Source organism: Orcinus orca, chromosome 7 (assembly GCF_937001465.1).
Source record: "Orcinus orca chromosome 7, mOrcOrc1.1, whole genome shotgun sequence".
Taxonomy (NCBI): Eukaryota; Metazoa; Chordata; class Mammalia; order Artiodactyla; family Delphinidae; genus Orcinus; species Orcinus orca.
Window position 1 is genome coordinate 14270361 of NC_064565.1, and position 20652 is coordinate 14291012.

General features: G+C 39.4%; 1 protein-coding gene across 1 annotated transcript in view; it reads right to left on the reverse strand.

Annotated features, from left to right (window-relative positions):
- Positions 1–20652, reverse strand: part of CNTNAP5 (contactin associated protein family member 5) — a 903219-nt gene that overhangs the window by 455919 nt on the left and 426648 nt on the right. The window contains exon 5 of the mRNA XM_033400123.2: positions 7762–7965. Within this exon, the coding sequence (XP_033256014.1) occupies positions 7762–7965 (204 nt within the window). The remainder of the gene's footprint in view (positions 1–7761; positions 7966–20652) is intronic.

A 20652-nucleotide genomic window follows, 5' to 3' on the forward strand; every position in this document is an offset into this window, starting at 1 on the left:
GACCTGGCATGCCATTTGGATATTGGAGGTGGACATGGTAAAGGAAAGACTCACCTAGGGATGACTTTTAGTATGTTTGCTCAAGCAGGTAGGTGAAAAGTGGTACCAGTCAGAACAAAGAACACCAGTGTCCGTCTCTCTCCCCCACTTCTTCTACACACACACACACACACACACACACACACACACACACACACAACTTTTACTTATAAAATAAAACATGTCCAAAGGCTAATGATTGGTTGAAGGAAACAGTGTGCCTTATAAACTATTAATTCTAGGTAATAAGTCAAATAGATTTAATATCAGAGATTTCATTTTAAATTTGATGTGCACCTCCAACATTTTTTCTTAAAAACTAAAAAGGCATTTAACAATGATTCCGTAATAATAAGTCCAAAACATTAAAGGTTGGAAACTGTAAAGCCACTGAAAGTCACAAAATGAAAAAGTAAAGGAATCACATCTTTTCCCCCTAATTATTTGTTCTTATGTGTTGTGTTGGGTGGGTTTTAGTGATATGTTGATTTCTTTAGTAGAGCCAATAAAGACAAGGATTAAATTAAGTATTTTAATATTTTTCTACACTATTATTCCTACTTCATAAGAGAAATTTAATTTTGAATAGGTCAAACAGACTGTAAATTTTACTTGACTTTTTGGATAATGTAGTGAATCTTTCTTCTATCCTTGTTTGCATTTACTAAAACATTAACAGAAGTTTTGATTTTCTTTTTTCTTTTCTTCTTACATTTTAGAATGAGTATAAGTATCTTTGATAATGGGAAAAACAAATAAACTTCATTAAAAACATAATCCTTAACCTGCATAGCTGGTTCATTGAAAACTATACGAGTGATGTGTAAATTGTTGAATATCTCCTGCATTACAAGCATCTTTTTAACTAAAAAAATTGGTAGACATTACCTTATTTCACTGATCCTCTCCATTAATCATTCTATGCTAACACTCAGAAATCTTGTATGCACACAAATTGAGTGAAAGTTAGTCTGTTTAAACAATTGGATAAACAGGAAATTCTGCTCTTCATTCAATAGGATGTTTTAAATTGTATCTAGAGTAGGTGTTACCTTGAAGAAAAAGGTTACTCCTAGGAAAGGTTCCATTTTACCTAGAAATGTTCAGTATTAGAAATTGCAATACAAACTTCATTCTCAAAAGATTATCAAACTCTTCATCCTGTAATACACATTTCAAGTTTTATCTCAGTGGCAATTATGGTTCAACTACTAGTTTTAACTAGTTTCCAATTTATTAAGGCAAGATAAAAATTCCTATAGGCAATTGTGGAGAACAAAGACAATAAAAATATCTGGAAGCTATCTTTTAGGCCAGAAACACATTAGGGGGGAAAATACCTCTTATTATTAATTAAATAAAAACATGTTTTCATGTGGTTTGAGATATAATTAAAATGAAACAATGTAAATACTACTCAAGTCCCTAAAGCATATGGCAATTTTTATAGGAAGCTTGAAATGATTGCAAAATATTTCTAACTTGCTCTTCTCCCCCACCCGCATCCCCAACATACTGTGGATAAGCATGTCAAATTGTTCACCCTTGGAACTAACATTTTTCTGACTAAGGGCATTATATTGCATTGTTTTCACCCAAAATCTTCTTTGATTAAATTTTGCTTGGTCTTAACAGTTTAAACACTTTAACTGTCACAATCTGTGGATATCATATGGCCTAGCAAAAGGGAACAGAAACTTTCTTTTTTAAGATTGTATTTCAACAGAAAGTCACGTTGGAAAGGGCTTGATTTATTGTTGATGAGATAGGGGACCACTCACATGGAGGTCACCAATGCCTACCTCCACCCGACCTTCAGAATTAACCTTCCCACCTTAGTTGTTCAGGTTATCGATGTTGGTATTCACTTGTATTTTTAAGGTTCTCTTCTACTAAGTGAGGTAAGCATTTTACATAGGTTGTTTCCATTATTCCTGAACACAGCCTTACAAAAAACTTCACCTCAAAGAAGCTACAAGACATACCTAAGGACACAAAGTATTAGGGTTACAACCAAGCTCTGACTCCAAAGCTAATGCTCTTACCACTACTCCTACTGGAAAAATTGATACTCCCACTTACCCTCATTTCTTATGTCCTGGCCACATGCTTTCCACCATACATATGTGTGAGCTTATATAGCTTAATCAGAATACCAAGAAAAGGATTTGATGCATTGGGAAGCTGAGAGTTTTGGAAAGGAACATGGGGCAACCCTAAGAGGGAAGGACATGATGTAGAAGGTGAAGGCAAATTTCACCTTTGCAGGTTATCCAGGAGCATAAAGACCCTTGTTTAGCCGAATTCAGGGTTGATGAATGTTCTCCTAAGCACTCAAGTGAAGTCTTCCGAAGAAAATAAAAACTAACAGGACACCATGCGACTGCAGTGGACTTGACCCTCAGATCAGAGCAAATCCTTATGTTTCAAAAAAGCAATGAAATACATCTTTCTTGTATTGTTAAAGTTGTTAAAAATTTTCTAAAGTTTATTCAATAAAACATTCTCTAGATTTAGGAGTCATGGTTCAGGTCTGACTCCTAAGCTGTATCCATCTTCTGTGACTTTGTTATCTTAAAAAATGCTATCTTAATACAATTATGGTATGTGGTTTTGATGATACCTAATTATATATTTTTAGTTAATATTACAAAATTAGAAAGTAAATTGTAATAATTATTTTACTAGGCCTGGACCTCCTTGAAAATCAGAACTGGTAAATTCAACTTTTAACCTCCAGTGCATAGCTCAGTGCCTGGCTTAATGTACTTGTTCAGTGAATTCTTATTATAAGAATGACACAATTTACATAAAATGTGGAACAACTTACCCCATTGACACTTTGTCTGAAATGCCTGTGTTCCCTTCCTCTTTGTAATGAAATCTCCAGCTAACTCCAGGTGGATCCAGGAAGGCTTTCTGGACTCCTTTATCCTACTCTGGTCTCTCCATTCTCAAAATATAACACATGGATACCAACTTCCTGATATTTAACTTGTAATTGTTTCATGAAGGTTTATAACATTTTAATGATGAATGTCAGGAACTTGGGGTTCGATTGAAGAGTGTTCTAATCTTGGGTTTACAGCTATGCATCTACGTGACCTATGTAGCCTGGGGCAACCTACTGGACATCACTGACCATCAGTTTCTCCATCTGTAAAATGGGTTTGGATATAGTTTGTAGGATTGCCATGTGATACAAATGAAATATATATGTAAAATGTCTAGCACAGTGCCTAAGTGAGGACTCTCAAAAAATGGCAACATTAAAAACATCTTTCGTAGTATTTAGTCCAGGTCCAGAAACACAATAAATGTTTTATAAATACATATGAGTTGGCTTATCAAAATGCTTGAATTTCAAAAAGCTAAAGTAAATGTTCATTGGACTCTCTGGAGAATGTTCAGACTGTTCACTGATATCCCAAGCTATCTCAATGAGTTGGTTATGCAGTCAAATGCTTTGCCTCTGAACCCATACTTGGCCCCCCAAGGACAGTGTGCTCCACACGTGGTTATGCTATGCCGAGATTCTCGCTTTCCTATGACTGTCATATTACACAAACATTATGCCTCAGTTCAAATGTGCTGGACTCTTGTAAGGATGAATGACCTGCATGTGCTATTGATGTTTTATTTAGTTCTCAACACAATTCCCCAGTCACATAATACCTCTGCTCTTTCATTCTCCCACCTGCATGTATGGGTTTGAGCTGTTGTAATTCTACTGAGGGCAAACTGCCACAGGTGATCTGAATGACATGTGTAGCATGGAAAGAGTAATCTTTATGAACCCGCTTACGGACTGAGAGAAGAAATCTCTCTCCCATTAGTAGCTCTAGAAATCTTACTGTTCTACCCGAAGAAAGTAGTCAAACACCTAGTTCAACTGCAGCATTGAAATGATCTTTCCAAGTCAGCCTCCATAGGAGTAACTAGGTAATATGAATCAGAATTTCGGCAAAGAGCATCACTTGTGAAGAACCACAGCACACTGTGTATACCTCCAAAGGCCATGGTATAGGTCATGCAGCTGTCCATGGTACTGAAACTCTCTACTCAGCCTGAATTTCTGAATTGTAAAGTCACAGATTAGATAAGGAACTGGAGAACTGTCACTAAAGGAAACACTGCTGCAGTGTCCACGTCAGCTGGGCAGAGAGAAACTTCCTCCCCTTCCTCCGTCATTGGCCATTGCCCCAGCATCATTTTTCAGCCCATTAACTTGGATTTTAGGATTCTTCCTTCCCCACTCCTCCTCTTGCTCTCTCTCTTTCTTCCTTTTTATTTCTTGATTCATTTCTTTAAAAAGAGAGCTTGATCATGGGTGGTATGAACTCTTTCCTCTTTGAAGACTGTGTGGCAACATGGGAAGAACATGAATTTTATATCATATGTAAAAATTTTATATAAATAGCTAAGGAAAACACTTGGAAAATATACAAAAATGTTAATAGAAGGATGACTGAGTTGTAGGATTTTGAGTGATTTTTCCCTTCTTTATAGAGTGTTTTTTTTCCTTCAAGTTTTCTAAAACTGACATATATTTTATAATCTGAAAGTAAGTTTAAAACCTGGTAAATATAACTGGATTTTAATTGTGGCTATGCTAATTTATAGCTGTGTAATTTGAACAGGTGATATATCCTCCTTCAGCCTAACATTCCACATGGGTAAATTGGAACTAATGTTTATGTACCTAATAGGGCTGCTCTGAGGATTGGATAACATACTGGCACATTGTGGGCATTCTGCAAATATCATAGCGGGGAGAGTAGCTCAGGCTTGAGGGTCAGCAAGCCAAATGAGAATAATATGTATTTGTGTCAGGCTCTGATATATGAGATGAAAACCACTTTTTCCAATGTACTCAATTTGCCTCAAGTACCTACTTCAGGCTGGTGCTCTCCTAGTTTCCAGAGCTACAGTTATGAACAAAGTGTTATCTTTCCCTTGTGGAACGTATGTTACAGATTTTCTCTTACAGGCAAATCAAAACGATTATCATTCCCCCTTTCCCCTTAACTTAGTGCTTCCAGAAATCTGCTGGCTGTAACAGAGTTACGCAGAGCTAAAGTACTAATATACGTCAGCATCTCTCTAGAGAAGGAACATAGAAATCTGTGCTATTTAACAAGTATCCTAGGTGACTGCTTAAAAGAGATAAGTACAGGAAACAGTCATGGTAAACAGATGGAAATGAGTAAAATCCATAAGCAGATGAAAAGATAAAGAAATTCCAAACTCTGCAGAAAACAGACTAAAGGAGATTTTCCATTATCGCCACCACAGTTAGAAATATGGGGCAGATGGGATCTGGAAAGAGAGAATTATTCTGCTTTCTTTATATCGCAGCATGGAGCGGGTATCCTTTACCTTAAAATACCCATTTCTTTCCAGGAAGACCTGCATAGCACAGGGTGTGGGACATTCAGATATTGTTGGTTGAATGATGAGTAATATTAAGAGCTTCACCGTGTTTATATACTGACAAAGAAAATTCATTTTGAATATTTTTAGCTTTCATGTTCATGCCCTGGAAGATAGTTAATAATAACCCCAGGTTAGAAATAAGTAAACTGAGGCTTGGGAGTTATGAAATTTCCCCATAATAAATAGCTAGCACCTGTCTGCAATTAAAATAAAATCTGTCACATGAGCACACCTCTTCCTTTCCATCCTGCTCTACTGTGTGTGAAGCTGCTGTACCTCATTGGGTTATGGATGTTGGAGCAGAGCTTTGGAGTGGTAATGGCACATTGGAATTGGGAATCCAAATGGCAGTCACTGACAGAATCAGTGTTACCTGCTTTACTAATGACAAGTCATAATACCTTTATCCACAACCCACAATGCTCTGTGAACCACAGAGTAACTGTAACTGGGTGTGTGTGTGTTCGGGGAGTTACTCCATACATTCTCCTTTCACAAAAATTGAAGGCCAGTTAACAGACTGATGTATTTCTGCTGAATATTTATATGCCCACCCTTCATAGAATTCACTGATACATTTCTTCTTTAGGTAAGTGAGCAAAACCGATTATGTTACTAGCAAAACCTCTTATTGCTCTCCTCTGAGTGAGACTCTCCTTCTAAAGATGCTTTTGCTAACTATTTAATTTAGTGCATTAGTTATCAATTTGATGAGTTAAAACTTGGGATCCAGAGGTTCTCCCTGCTACCCATGCCAATACTCACCATGGAGGCTAAGGAGATGCTCAGAAATGCCTCAAAATAAGGATCTACATTGTTTGGCTTTGGGGATGAGTTCACAATAATCTTCATTTTTATGCTAATTACTAAAATAATTTATTACTAAATAATAATTACTAAAAGATAAAACTTATCTGTGATTTTTCCAGTCTTTCATCCAACTTGAGCTTACAAACTGAATTCTGCTATGACTTTCCATCTTTACTACTTGATAGGGAATACTTGGTGATGGGTGATAATTCTCTTCCACAAATATACTCTCCACCCCTTCCCCTAAAACTAACATTTTCAATGGGAGGAAGGGATTCATTCTTATAAAAAATGGTCACTCCTTTTTTGTCAGCCTAACTCTTGGTCCTGGTTTCTTTTCCTCCAGTAGAGCTTTTTGGTTTGCCTTTTCATCTTTGGAAACTCTGCTCCCTGCCTTCTGCACTCGGCCCATACTTCCTTCCAAAGCACCTTTCACATAAAGGAGGGTGACCCTCTCTCTTTCTTCCCCTGGGATAGGAAGTTGATTACAAAGAAATGCAGACCTGCCAGTAGTGAGGCAGGCATGATGGATGCAGAAGCCTGAGTCCTAAATACAGAGAAGGCAGCAGGGCATCTCTAATAAATTAGCTGGCATTTGGCAAGTCTAGGGCTCACACTGGCACAGCCTGGACACTTAAAGAAAACAGTATTTCCCTTAATAAGACATGGGAATGTCCAGAAACTTAGATGCCATACATATGACCCCCTTATTCCCCCACAAAAAAACAAAAACAAACAAAAACAAAAAACAAACCAGGAAAGATATTAAAATGTTTTTCTTCCATTTTCCCCTGGAACTTAACTTTCATAAATGTAACAATTACAATAGACTATGAATAGCAAAAGCCTCATTATAATACATGTGCATGTGTGTGTGTGTGTGTGTGTGTGTGTGTGTGTGGGCGCGCACGCGTGTGCATGTAAACTTGCCCAAGCTAAAGTTCGTTACTAAAAAAAGAGAAATATGGGGCTTCCCTGGTGGCGCAGTGGTTGGGAGTCCGCCTGCCGATGCAGGGGACATGGGTTCGTGCCCCGGTCCAGGAGGATCCCACATGCCGCAGAGTAGCTGGGCCCGTGAGTCGTGGCTGTTAAGCCTGCGTGTCCGGAGCCTGTGCTCCGCAACGCGAGAGGCCACAACAGTGAGAGGCCCACATACCGCAAAAAAAAAAGAGAGAAATATGTAGAGAAAGAAAGAAAGAAAGAAGGAAGGAGGGAAGGAAAGAAAGAAGGAAAGAAAAAGGAAGAAAGAAAAAGAATGAACAATTAGCTTGTAGCTCTCCCTCCCTACCAAAATTACCTTGTTTAAAGAATGCTGTTTATGGCTTAAACATGGTATTTTTCTTCTCCAACCTGCATAAGGAAAATATGTCACTTAGACTGTGATCCAGGAACTTCTAACTGATACACTAGGAGGATAAGGAACTGTGACCTGCTACAAAAGGATTTCCCCGTAGCCTGACATGGGCAGGGACTTACCCAAGTTGAGGTGCAGGGCGAGCCTCCCCTTCTGGAGCTCCAGGGTGATGTGGTCTCCACGTTGTCCTTCTCCGTGGAACAGGACCCCATCTCCTTGCATGCTCTTGAACTTCAGGGAGATCACATCTTTGAGAGTACTCATCAGCTTCTGATTGAACCTGTACAGAAGGGAGCTTCGGCCATCAAAGTCAGCGATGTCTGATTCTAGGCACAAAGAGAGAGGGGGAGAAAAATCAGTGCACATCCTCTGAATTGCTTTTCCTTCTTTCCCTTCTTAGTTGTTGTCCAATTAATAGAAATGTTCCTGATATCTATAAGGTACCGACTCACTGGGAAACATATAATCTAGACCCAATCTAATTAGATTCAAGGGAAATATTCATTTACAAGCAGCCATCACACAGTCAGAGTGAACTGATCATTAGCTTAGAAGTAAAAGCCCTCATTAGTGCTGTCAGCTTTTGCTTGAAGGGACAGGGTGTGAATACCACAAGTACCTTTGTCAGGCTCTATTGTGTCAAATGCCTGGTTGTAATAATCTCTCATGATTTATCCTCCTTAATAATTTGCTTCTGATAGTTGGAGTCACTTTATCCCATTATCTCAGGCTCAAGGTTGGAGATGAAATATATAGCTTATTATTTCAGCTCTGAACAGTACTGTCTTCCTAGATCTGCACTGAGAAGGATTCTGAGGTTTCCTTTTGGTTCAATGGAAAAGAATATGCAGTAAAAGAAGACTTACTATTTGAACAGAGAGGGCAAATATCTTGCATCCTTCTCATGCTTGCCTTATCTTGTGCTGATGGTATCTATCATTTTAGTTTTCATATACAAAAATGTTCATTCATTATTGTGAAAGCAAAAAGAGAAGGCCCGGTAATCATAATTTAGATAAGCTTATGTAGTAGATGTGTATAAACATATCTGAAAATTGTACGCCGAAAAGCTAATAAGGATTTTCTTTTTCTTTTTGAATGATGCATAATTGACCTACAATGTTATATTAGTTTCAACTGTACAGCATAATTATTAGATATTTGTATATATGTTAAGATGACCGCCACAAAAAAGTGTAGTTAACGTTTGTCACAATACATAGTTATAGAATTTTTTTTCTTGTGATGAAAACTTTTAAGATCTAGTCTCTTAGCAACTTTCAAATATGAGGAGTCTCGCCTCACCAAAGAATATCTACAGATGACAAATAATTATCTGAAAAGATGCTCCACGTCACATGTCACCAGGGAAATGCAAATTAAAATAATGAGATGCTGTTAACTGCACACCTATTAGAATGGTCTAACTCTGGAACACTGACACCACCAAGAGCTGGTGAGGATTTGGAGCAACAGGAACTCTGCTTCATTGCTGGTGGGAATGTAAGATGGTACAGCCAATGGAAGACAGTTTGGTGGTGTCTTACAAAAGTAAGTGTACCAGCAACCATAGTATCCAGCAACCTAGCTCCTTGGTATTTACTCAAAGGAGCTGAAAACTTATGTCCACACAAAAACCTGCACACAGATGTTTATAGCAGCTTCATTCATAATTGCCAAATACTAGAAGATGTCCTTCAGCAGGTGAATGGATAACTAAACGATGGTACACTGAGACACTGGAATATTATACAACACTAAAAAGAAATGAACTATCAAGCCATGAAAAAAAGAAAAAAAAATTCAGGTTCATATTACTTAGTGAAAAAAGCCAATCTGAAAAGTCTACTGTATGAGTCCAACTATATGACATTCTAGAAAAAGCAGAACTATGGGACAGTAAAAAGATCAGTGGAGGCCAGGGGTTAATGGGAGGGAAAATTAAATCAGCACAGCATAGAGGATTTCTAGGGCACTGAAAATAATCTATGATACCATAATGATGGATACATGTTATTATACATTTGTCTAAACTCACAGAATGTACAACTGCAATAGTGAACCATAATGTAAACTATGGACTTTGGGTGATTACAAATTGTCAACCTAGGTTCATCAACTGAAATAAATGTACCACTCTGATGGGGGTTGCTGATAATGAGGGAGGGGAACTTGCATTTTTGGGAGCTGGGGGTATATGGGAAATCTCTGTACCTTCCTTTTTATTATGCTGTGAATCTAAACTGCTCTAAAAAATAGCCTTTAAAATAAATTAATAGTGACTCTATGTAGGAGGTGTTATTATAGGTTATTTTTACATTACTTTTCCTAGTTTTTCATCATAAAAACTTTTACAAAAAACTTTTATTACTTTTATAATAGAAAAACATTAAGGCTATTTAATTATACTTAAAACAGATTCATTATATACCATCTTATGTGGGTGAGATGGTGGCGAATGGGTGTGTGTGGGGGTGAAATTATTCTTATTTGAAATCAAGTACTTGGGATAACTCAATTTTTTATTATTCACCAAGCAATTAAAATCCTCACCTTGAACATACACAGTGATAAATTAAGGGTTTTTTTGACCAAGCATATAGAAGCGTCCTTTGGAAAGCTGAAATTTTGTAATGAAAATAAAATCATACTTTTCCTATAATTAATTTTAAAATACCATTTCACAATTTATTCCTCTGGAATAAAGTGGTTCTAACCAAAAGCTTGCTGATGACTCCCGAGACCCTAAAATTAGATAGTCCAGGTACAGAGGGATTTTCACAAATTCCCAGCTCTCTCAGACTCTCCCCGTATCACCCGATCAATGTTCCTGCCTCTGTCCTCTGAACCAGACTTTACGAAAACCAAATGGAGGCTACAGACAGCAAGCTGGCATCAATCATAGAATAATAAGGATCATAATGTAGTTAAGATCATGGATGTTAAGCTGTGATGGTCATAACTTGTTAACTCTGTGGCTTTGGCATCTCTACATCCCTACGCCTGATTTTCTCATCTATAAAGTGGGGTAATTACACCCTTCAGAGAAGACTTCTGTGAGCATTAAATGTGCTTATCCATATAAAGTGACAATTTGTACAAAGGGATGCCATCATGTCTGTCACGTTATTTGTGTTAAACCAATAACAGATAGTAGGAGTATTACTAGTGTTTAGGATACATGGAGGACTTTGCATTCCTCCCCAGTGCTGGCACCCCACTTTCTCACCCCAAATAATGCTATTTCACTTTTTGATTCAATGGTTTATTGCCCATGGAATGCAAGCTGGCTCCAAGTTTCCTGTTCTGCCATATTTCAGGTTCTCAAACTCTACTTGAAATTCTTTGGGTGCAGAGTCTGCATCTGTATCTTCATGGTCTCTTCCGATGTCTCCCCTGTGGCTCCGCACCAGACTCTGGGTTAGGAACTGGGTCCTTAGGAGCTTTAGTGCTGAGTGAGGGAACATGGCGTATACAATTGGCAGACCATGACACTAATATGTTGTGAGCTAAAATAGAAGGGAGCACCCAGTGCTATGGGAACAGTTTAAAGCTCAAACACTGTATATGACTATGGAAGTGAGGTGAGTTCTGACATAAATAAGCATGGAATCTTGAGTTACTGCTGACAAGAGATGCCCTGATCTGGTTGTCTCAGTCTGCAGCACCCAGACGCTCCACTCCAAGACACTATCTCCTCTCTCTCCAATCCATCCCAGCATTCATGATCTTTATTTCAATCCCTCTGATGTCTAGCTAATGAATGGACTTAATCAGTGCCATAAGCAGTGATGACACAGGTTACCTCTAAGGAAACACAGCTCCATGTTGCCATGAGATCTTAAAGAAACTGAGCCAATCAATAGGATGGGAAAAAAATATTGTTGAAGTTTCACAGACCCGGGTTTCAACTCTGGTTTTGCTATTTACTAGCTGGGGGACTTGAGGCAACTTTCTTGACTTCTCTGAGTTTTCAGTGTCCTATCTGTATAATAGAGCTAAGAGAAACCTACCCTAAAAGCCATTATGAGAATTACATAAATCATACCTGGAAATGAATAGTCACTCAATAACATTCCATTCCCTCATTCCATCATTAATCCAAAGGCATTACTGCAGTGGTAAAGATTTGAAGAATGATGTAAAGATGGTATCAAGAACATGGTATAAAGGAAATCTGTTTGAGACTGGGGTTCAGTATCCCTCACAACACATTGAGCAGGCATTTCTCCAAGCCTTCATCACTTTCCATATTCTTAAAATAGCCCCACAACTGCCCTCCCATATTCAACTTTTGCAGCCTCCCTCTGACCCATTCTTTCATGTTCACATCACCTTTGCTAAAGCCCTTCAGGAAACTCAATGCACTAAGAATTAAATTCAATTGGTCTCTATCCTCCTTTCACACCTCATCCTCTACTTCTCTCCCCAACGCTCATCCCACCCCAAGCATACTGTATTTTCAGTGTGTATCTATGTGTCTGTCATAGTCATATACATAAGTGTGTATGGGGGGTGGTTAGGACATGTACAGAGCACACACCATGAGCCCTGTAATTCTCTAAATGTTTTTTGTGTGTGAATTTATTTAATCCTATCAATCATTTATCATAATAGGGAAGAACGAATCTGACTCCCTATTAGATCTGTTTCTTTTACCTTTGCATTCTATTGCTTTTGCTTTAAAAATGTTGCCTATAGGCTGAAATACACAGGATAGCCCATATTCAAGACTCTGACCTTCAACGGTATAACACTTTCTCATTCATATAAAGATAAAAAGTTGCAGAATAGAGAACAGCACTTGTTTTGTTGGAGGTTTACAGGAACATCATGACCTGACCTATGCAGAGAGCTGCAAGAACAAAGGATTCAAACACCAAGAAGTTTTCAACAACCAACCACACCCCTCCCACATCTGGGCTTTAAAAATGCTTTGCTGAAACCCTGAGGAGAGTTTGGAAGTTGGGGGCACAAGCCACCCATTCTCCTTGCATGGCCCTGCAATAAACTTTTCTCTGCTCCAAACTCTGATATTTCAGTTTGTTTGGCCTCACTGTGTGTTGAGCACATGAACTTACATTCTTACGTTCAGTAACACTATGAGGAATGTGCTGTTTTTATTATTGCTGTTTTACAAATAAGGACACTATGGCAAAAGGAGTACACAGTTTGCAAATGACTGAGCTGGGAATCCAACCCATCGCATAGGACTTAGCCGTGTTTTGAGTGTGCTGAGCACCTTCCCAAGTGCCACTCCTCTCTGGTTGATCCTCTAACACCCAGCTCATCAGTCTAGTGCTGGGCCCTTTCCCTAACAGCTTCCTCCCATGAGTTAGTCTCCCACTAAGCACCCTGCCACTCCCTCAATAATTCACCTCCTGACCAGATTTTGATACTTGGTCGTTTCCAGCTCTCCAGCAGGACAGTGCATCCCTTGAGAAGAGGGCTTCAATGTGTATTAATCTCCTCATTAATTCAGAGCTGAGCACTTCCTGTGAAATGACTTAGTGACCTAGTGCAGTACCTATGTCTGAGGGCGATGCTACCAATGGTCCCATGACTTCCTCTCCCATTACCTCCACCACCACCCTACAAGAGCCAGGTTGCCTATCCACACTCAAAGAGTTCATTTCTCTGGAGGCATGCACTCAGCCACTGGGGACACGATTCCTGAGTTATTCACAGATGCTCAGGAGAGCAGAGATGAGAGGCTCTCTTTAGAGAGCTCAGAAGGGTGGCAGCTTTCCTCCTAACACCACTGAAGTCCAATGAGAGAAACACTTTGCCAATCTAAGAGAACTCAGACAAATACCCTGGACCTTTGCAATATTAATTAAGTCACACACAAAATTCATCAGCCATTTCACAGATGGAGAAACAGTGTAAAAAATGTGTTTAACAAGGATTAAAGTTTTCCCCCACTGAATACTTAGTAATTCCCCCAGACACAGGAGCTATTTGAAGTATTCAGATTCCAAACTTGGCTACAACAGATTTTAAATGATAGCAATAAGGGACCACATTTTTATAGTGTTGCTTTTAAGAAAAACAATTCTATCATATGCTGGGTTTTCCTCATTAGATATTATCATAACCCCTTTGTCCTGATCCTTTCCTTGGGTACTTAATTTGAAGCATGGGGTCTGGTTATGGAGATCCACATCTTCAGTAATGTTTTACATGCATCTTGAAACAAGATTCTCTTTAACAATATGAAAAAGAAACAGGAAAAAATAATGAAGAAAGTGTTGCAAGGTGCATAAAGTTTAAAGAACGATCCTATTGGCAAATGAAGAAGTGTGTGATCATCTCAGAATATAGTTTTAAGGGCACCAAGAAAATAACTAACAAAACTAAATATATCCTCTGCATTCTCTATCACAGCTTTTCTAAACCACTCGTACAGATTTCTTCCTTTGGATTAAGCATTCTCTGGGGAAAAAGAAACTAATTAACATATTTTTGCCTAATTTAAAGTTCTTCTTAACAGCCTTGGAGGTCCATATTGTTCCCCATTTGTAAAAAGGAGAAGCCGAAGCTCAGGAAGATTATGTACCTTGCCCAAAGGCATACACACAATAATGAGTTTTTTGACACTGAAGCCCTAAATGTTTCCTCATTAGAAAATGGGGGGGGGGGTTGGTGTGACGATTACATGAGATGAGCACCTCATGGACAGGGAGACTGCATGCCTCTGTCCAGGGAGAATCAGGCATGACTGGGGAGTGTGTATATGAGTGTGTGTATAAGGAGGAAAATTCCCATTTAAGGAAAGATAATGTTGAATGGAAGCTTTCTTTTCCTTACAAGTTGATATTAATTTCCTTGCGGCCCCTGCTCTTTGCACTTGCTCTTATACTCAAGACCAAGTTCAATCAGAGCAGTAGCTCTCAACTTTAGGGTAGACATGCAATGCCCTCCCTGCCCTCATGACCTCCACTAAGCCCTATCCTGGTCAATTTCCACCCAGACATTCTCGTATTTGAGCCTTTATGGAGCCCCCTCCACATGGCATGGTCGGTGGTCAGCACAGGTGGACAGCAGTGAACTCAGTAGAGGTCCCTGGTCTCAAGGGCTAAGCTGGAGACAGCACCACACAATTACACAGTCCTGGGGAGAGATGAGCACTGGATGCTGGAGAAGCCCAAAGGAGGATGCCTAACCTCTCCAGGAGGATATAATGCATCACCTAAGTCCTGAGGGATGCACAGAGGTTAGGCAGGTAAGGTGTACAGAAAGGGCGTTGCCAGCAGAGAGAAGTAGCCTCCCATTCCTGAAGATGAGATTTCAGATCCACAAGGAGTCTGACTTGTTGGACCAGTGATTCTAGAAGTGTGCTGTCTGCACCCTTGTTATCCCCAGGGAGCTGGTTAGAAGTACAGGATTTAGGACGTCACCACAGACCTAGAAATCAGAAACTCTGGGCTTGGAACCCAGCTGTCTGCATGTGGTCAAGCCCTCTAGGTGATTCTGATACTCAATGAGGTTTGAGAACCTCTCTGGTAAAAGAAAGCCAGGTCAATGGGGAGTCAGGAGGCTGGGGAGAGACTCAGGGGTTTGTAATGGAGGATCCTATTAACAATAAAATAAGGAGTTTTAACGGTACACTGAGATGAATGGAGAAATAACTGTCAAAGTATTTAAAGTAGGGAAAGTGCATGGCCAGTTTGGGTTTTGAGAAAATAACTCTGGATTTTAGAAAGTTCTTCCATATTATTTATTTGGTCAGGGCACATTCCAATCCTGGCTACCCAAACCTTTCCCCCTCAGTGGAATTACCTGATTTTGTTGTCTCCTGCCAAGGTGACAAAGCCCTAATGTGGCCTTTTGGGTGTTCACTTTTTCCTGCCCTTAATACATGGTGACCACGCATCAGAGTTTCTTTTTTTTTTTTTTCCCCAAACATATAATGCCAGCCAGAACACAGCTGTTAGATATTTGCTTCCTGAAGTGGACCATTTCTCCCTCTTTCTCAAAATCGATTTTTAGAATCTCATTATAATGAACTCAATTTGTGGTTTGATAAGATGGTCACACATTGGCCGACTGCACTAGAATATTGAGGTTAGGTAGATCATAAACCCAAGGAGTCTTCAGGATAAGGGCAGGTTCTCCAGCTCACAAACCTCTCCCTTTAGATCAAGATAAATCCAGCACACACTCCCTCCATCCCAGCAGTACTGAGAAATGTCAGTACTTGGCTGACTTCCCACTGGGCCCATAATTGCTCACCCAGCTGTCATAGCTTCTCGTCTGAGAAAGACAGAGTTCTGGAGGCATATTCTGGCATATCTGATGGATGTTGGTAGCTTGTCAACAAACTAGCTAAAAAAAGGGCTCCACTGAATAAAAGACTCCAAGCTTGAATCCCCAAGTGAGCTGAAAAAGGCTATCGTGTGTGTTTGTGACACGAAGTCTGTTTTCTCACAAGAAGGAAAGCTGGAGCTCTAAGTTGACAAGAGAAACCATCCATTCATCTTGAGAAAATCAGTGCCGCTCACTCTGGGGCTGTTTGCAGTAAACATGATTTTCAATACAATTACAGTGCAAAGCTTATCTCATGATACGTTATATAAGAAAAGTGATTATTATTCAGACCATACATTGCACTGAACACTTGAGGGCTTTGGTTAGCAATCCACAGACCACAGAGGTTTCCACAGTCAACTCAAATTAACAGAGATTCTCCACCAACTCTGTGACTTTTCCAGGCCTTATCAGAGGCCCATGATAACCTCAGATGAACTGTGAAAACAATGTAAGTTTCTAAAACTAACCATGACAACTCCTAAGAATAGCTTTTCTTACAGAATTTCTGATGTGTCTGTGCATGAGAGCAGTTTGGAAAAACAGAATAGGTCTTAAGAAGACAACATAAAGAACAGTCGTAGTACAAAAAACAAAGTCTAAACTCTAAATTTTAATCCTAACTTTTTGCTCTGACAGTCACATTTGCTTTCTTAAAACGTCTAGGTTTCTTGGCAATCTTATACTTGTAGACACCTCTTGTAATAGGGAAGAATAAATCTGACTCCATATTGGATCTGTTTCTTTTACTTTAAACTTTGTATTCTATGGCTTTTGCTACAAGTGAATCACTAAAGAGATGCTACCTATAGCTTAAAGTATACATGATGGCCCATGTCCAGGAACTCTGCCTCCTGTGTCTGAGCTTACGCTAAAATACATGTATTTAAGCTCACAGGAAACATCCTGACCAGGACCACTTGTGAATGCCTGCAGGAAGGAAGAAATGAACCCATCCCCTCTGGAGTCTGGCTGGAACTAGGAAATATGTGCAACGACTTACTGCCTTTTTGCTTTACCTCCCCACCTCCCCCTCTTAAAGAAACTAGCATCCAAACCTGGGCAAGATGGTTCTGTGGAACACTAGTCCACCATTTTCTTGGTCTGTTGTCTTATGGAATAAAGTTGCTGTTCTTTGTCCCAGCAGCTCACCTCTCTATTTATTGGCCTGTCGTGCAGGGAGCAGTACAAGCTTGGACTCAGTAACACTCTGAGCACACCTAAAATGTGCAGTTCCACCGAGCTCTTCACTGACTACAAGACCAAGCCAAATGAATGTATTTATTTTAGGGAATTCCCTAAAATAAATCTTTTAGCAGATAATTCTTTTAGTACTAGAAATCTTTCCATTTGTTTATTCTCAAGTGCCTTGGCAGTTATTGGGTATATTCTATACTCTTTGTGGTCACTGTGCTGAACTGTGAGATGCAAAACCATTGCGACATGGGCTGTCCCACTCAGGGACTCAGACACAATAACACTGACAAGGCAAATGAATCACTCTGCTGGTATAGGATGCAATAAATGGAAGTGTAATTATACCTACAACTTGTTACCCAAAGAGGGGGCTTGGGAGAGTGAAAAGGGGAGCAGATAACAAAACTGAGATGACAAGCATGGACTAGAATAATATGCAGCAGGCTGGGACGTATGGTCACCCCAAGGTGCAGACAGGTTAACAGAAGGTTTCAGCAGAGGGGTGGTAATGTTTCATAAATCCTGTTCACAAGTTCACAGAAGGAATGATCAAGGCAAAGGCTACTACTGAGCAGCTCACCCTTGTGAAAAGAGCATAATTCAATTATGAACTGCTCCCTTGCTTCACATGAGCCTCAGTGATCTTCAGCCACAACATACTATAATAGGGAAGAACAAATCTGACTCCGTATTAGGTCTATTTCTTTTATTTTAACCTTTGTATTCTATTGCTTTCGCTTCAAGTTAATGTAGAATGTTGTCTACAGCCTGAAATATACAGGATAGCCCATTCTCAAGGCTCTGACCTTTAAGGGTGTAAAACTTTTCCATTCATATAGAGATAAAAGTTACAGGAGCATTGTGACCTGAGCTGCGTGGACGGCTGCAAGAACAAAGGATTCTGCACCACGAAGTTTGCACCAACCAATCACACCCCTCCCTCATCTTGCCTTTAAAGATGTTTTGCTGAAACCCTTTGGGCAGTTTGGGGGTTTTGAGGGGCATGAGCCACTTGTTCTCCTTGCATGGCCCTGCAATAAACTTTTCTCTGCTCCAAACTCTGACGTTTCAGTATTATTTGGACCCACTGTGCATTGAGCACACCAACTTGGGTTCAGTAACAACACAATTGCTCCCTGAAAGTGTTCCCATAATGAGACACTTAAATAAGTGTCAAAATGGGAGGAGAGCTACCATCGCCCCTCTGCCCCCGACTATTTGTTATTTTGTCTAAAATAAAAGATTGATCATGTTTTTACATTTAGGGGAAATTGAATGCTCTTTGTTAATGATTCTATCTGGGCAAAATCTACAGAACTTAGTGCCAGGAGGCCAGTGGGAGAATCACAGTAAATCACTCCAGTGACAATTTCAACAGGGAGTAAACATAAAACAAACTGTATGAGGCAAGCCCTTGGCATTTGTGTGGGAACCCACTGCTGCATTAAGTGGTTGATCTAAGTATTAGGTCATTTTTCCTTTTATGTTTTCCTTTAAAATGATCACTGTTAGCATATGGGTCATGGAACTCAGAGGGATATAGCTGGTCAAATCACACCCTGGGCAGCAGGACATTAATTCATCAGGAAACTTGTTATCTGTGGGTTTTCCCTTCATTTGTTAGCCTTACAAAAGACTTGGTTTCTTCAACTTCCACTACGACCATTTACTTGTCTGCTTTTCGAAGTTACTAAAAATCCTTGAGTTCCAAAAAAGCAGAGGTTGTGTTACTTATTTCTCTGTCTCCAAAGCTGAGCAGAGCAGGGAGGGGGGTTACTGAGTAATGTTTATTGTCTGTTGAAGGGATTTTAAGACTGAGTCAATCAGTGAAGCTGTTTAAGATAGATTAGAAAAGTTGACTTAAGGTAGCATACTGCAGTGTTTTTATTTAACATGTTTTTATTACATATATATGTGTATTTGTCTCTTCACAGAAGAGATTGTTCAGTGATTCCTAGATGAACTAAGAGAAAGAAGAGTAGGCAGATCTCATTCTTTTTAATTAACTTATTTTTAAGAAATTTTCTGGGCCATCATTTCCTTATCTATAGAATGAAAGAGTTGCAATGAATGATAAAATGCTCTGATTTCCAAAGTGGGATTCAGGGCTTCCACAGGGGCCTCCAAGCCCCCAGGTCTGACTGCTGTCACCCCATACCTCCTCTTCCCCAGGGTTTGCATGCTATAAATTCAGCCTTGAGGTTCCTTGTGATACGGCCACATGGGTCTTGGCATGCCAAGGATGAAATATACGACTCTGTGGTCTCTACCATGTGCGATAAATGGCCCCAAATGATGAGACCAACAACAAAGAGGGCAGCTGAAGCTAGAATGACAAAGAGATTTACATGGGGAAAGAGAATATGACTTCAACTCTGAGCCTGATGAATTTTGCATGACACAACTTGGCAATAATTAACCAAATAGGAGCCAGTCTGTTTTGTGCGAAAAGAAGGTAACTGGAGATAGAAAATGATGGTTGTAATTTTTAATGAGGGAAGCCTGACAGACCATTATACCTTATCAGCATTTATATAATGCTTTTAAAATTGATTAGTGTTCCTTGTTTAAAAGAAATTCAAAAGAAGACCCCGGACAGAAGTCCACATAGCCTGAAGTCTCCAGATGGCCTGATGAAGGTGTTGGAACCTTTAGAAACCTGGTATGTAAAAATGTTTACCCCCTTCCTTTGAGGTACAGGTGGCTGTGTGGTCCTGAATAAGGAGGGAAAGGTAAAATAGGGAGAAGTTTGGTAACCAGCTTAATTATCAGATGAAGGTAATGATGAACACAGCTAACACTCTGTGAATGCTTCTCACATGCCAAGCACTATTTTAAGTAATCTGCATATATGAAATGATCACTACTATTACCATTGCCTTCATCAAAAAAGAAACTGTGTCCACAGAGGACCCAAGATTGTCCGAGATTATACAATCGGTGGGTGATAAAGCTAAGTTTATATCTCTGGTGGTTTAAGTGTAGAACCCATCTGTTTAATATTACCACAGCATACTGCCTTTAAACGTGTTTACGTGACACTGAAAATCCTTAAGATTAGCAATCACAGACATGAAAATGACAGTGTTGCCTAAGATGAACTGACTCTCAGAGTTCGAAGAGGATTTTGCAACAAGAGTTTTAAATTTTGGCTCCATATAACACTTACCTAGGAACAGAAAAAAAATGCTTATGCTGGGGCCCTTACAGTGATTATGATTTAGATGGAGTACGGTCAGAGTACGTATTTACAAATATATATCCCCAGGTGATTCTTATGTAGAGTTAGGTTTCAGAACACAAGTAAAAAATCAAGGAGTATTAGCCCAGGAACTCCTGGACTGGGCAACAGCTAAACTTTGTCCCTTGACATCTTAACTACATATGCTCAGGAATTGTAGGTTGCTCACTTTGGTCTTGTGAATAAAAAATATTATGAGTATTAGAAAATTGAATATAATACTTTCCCTCTAATAAAATTTCCCCATGTCATAGGACTAAGTACT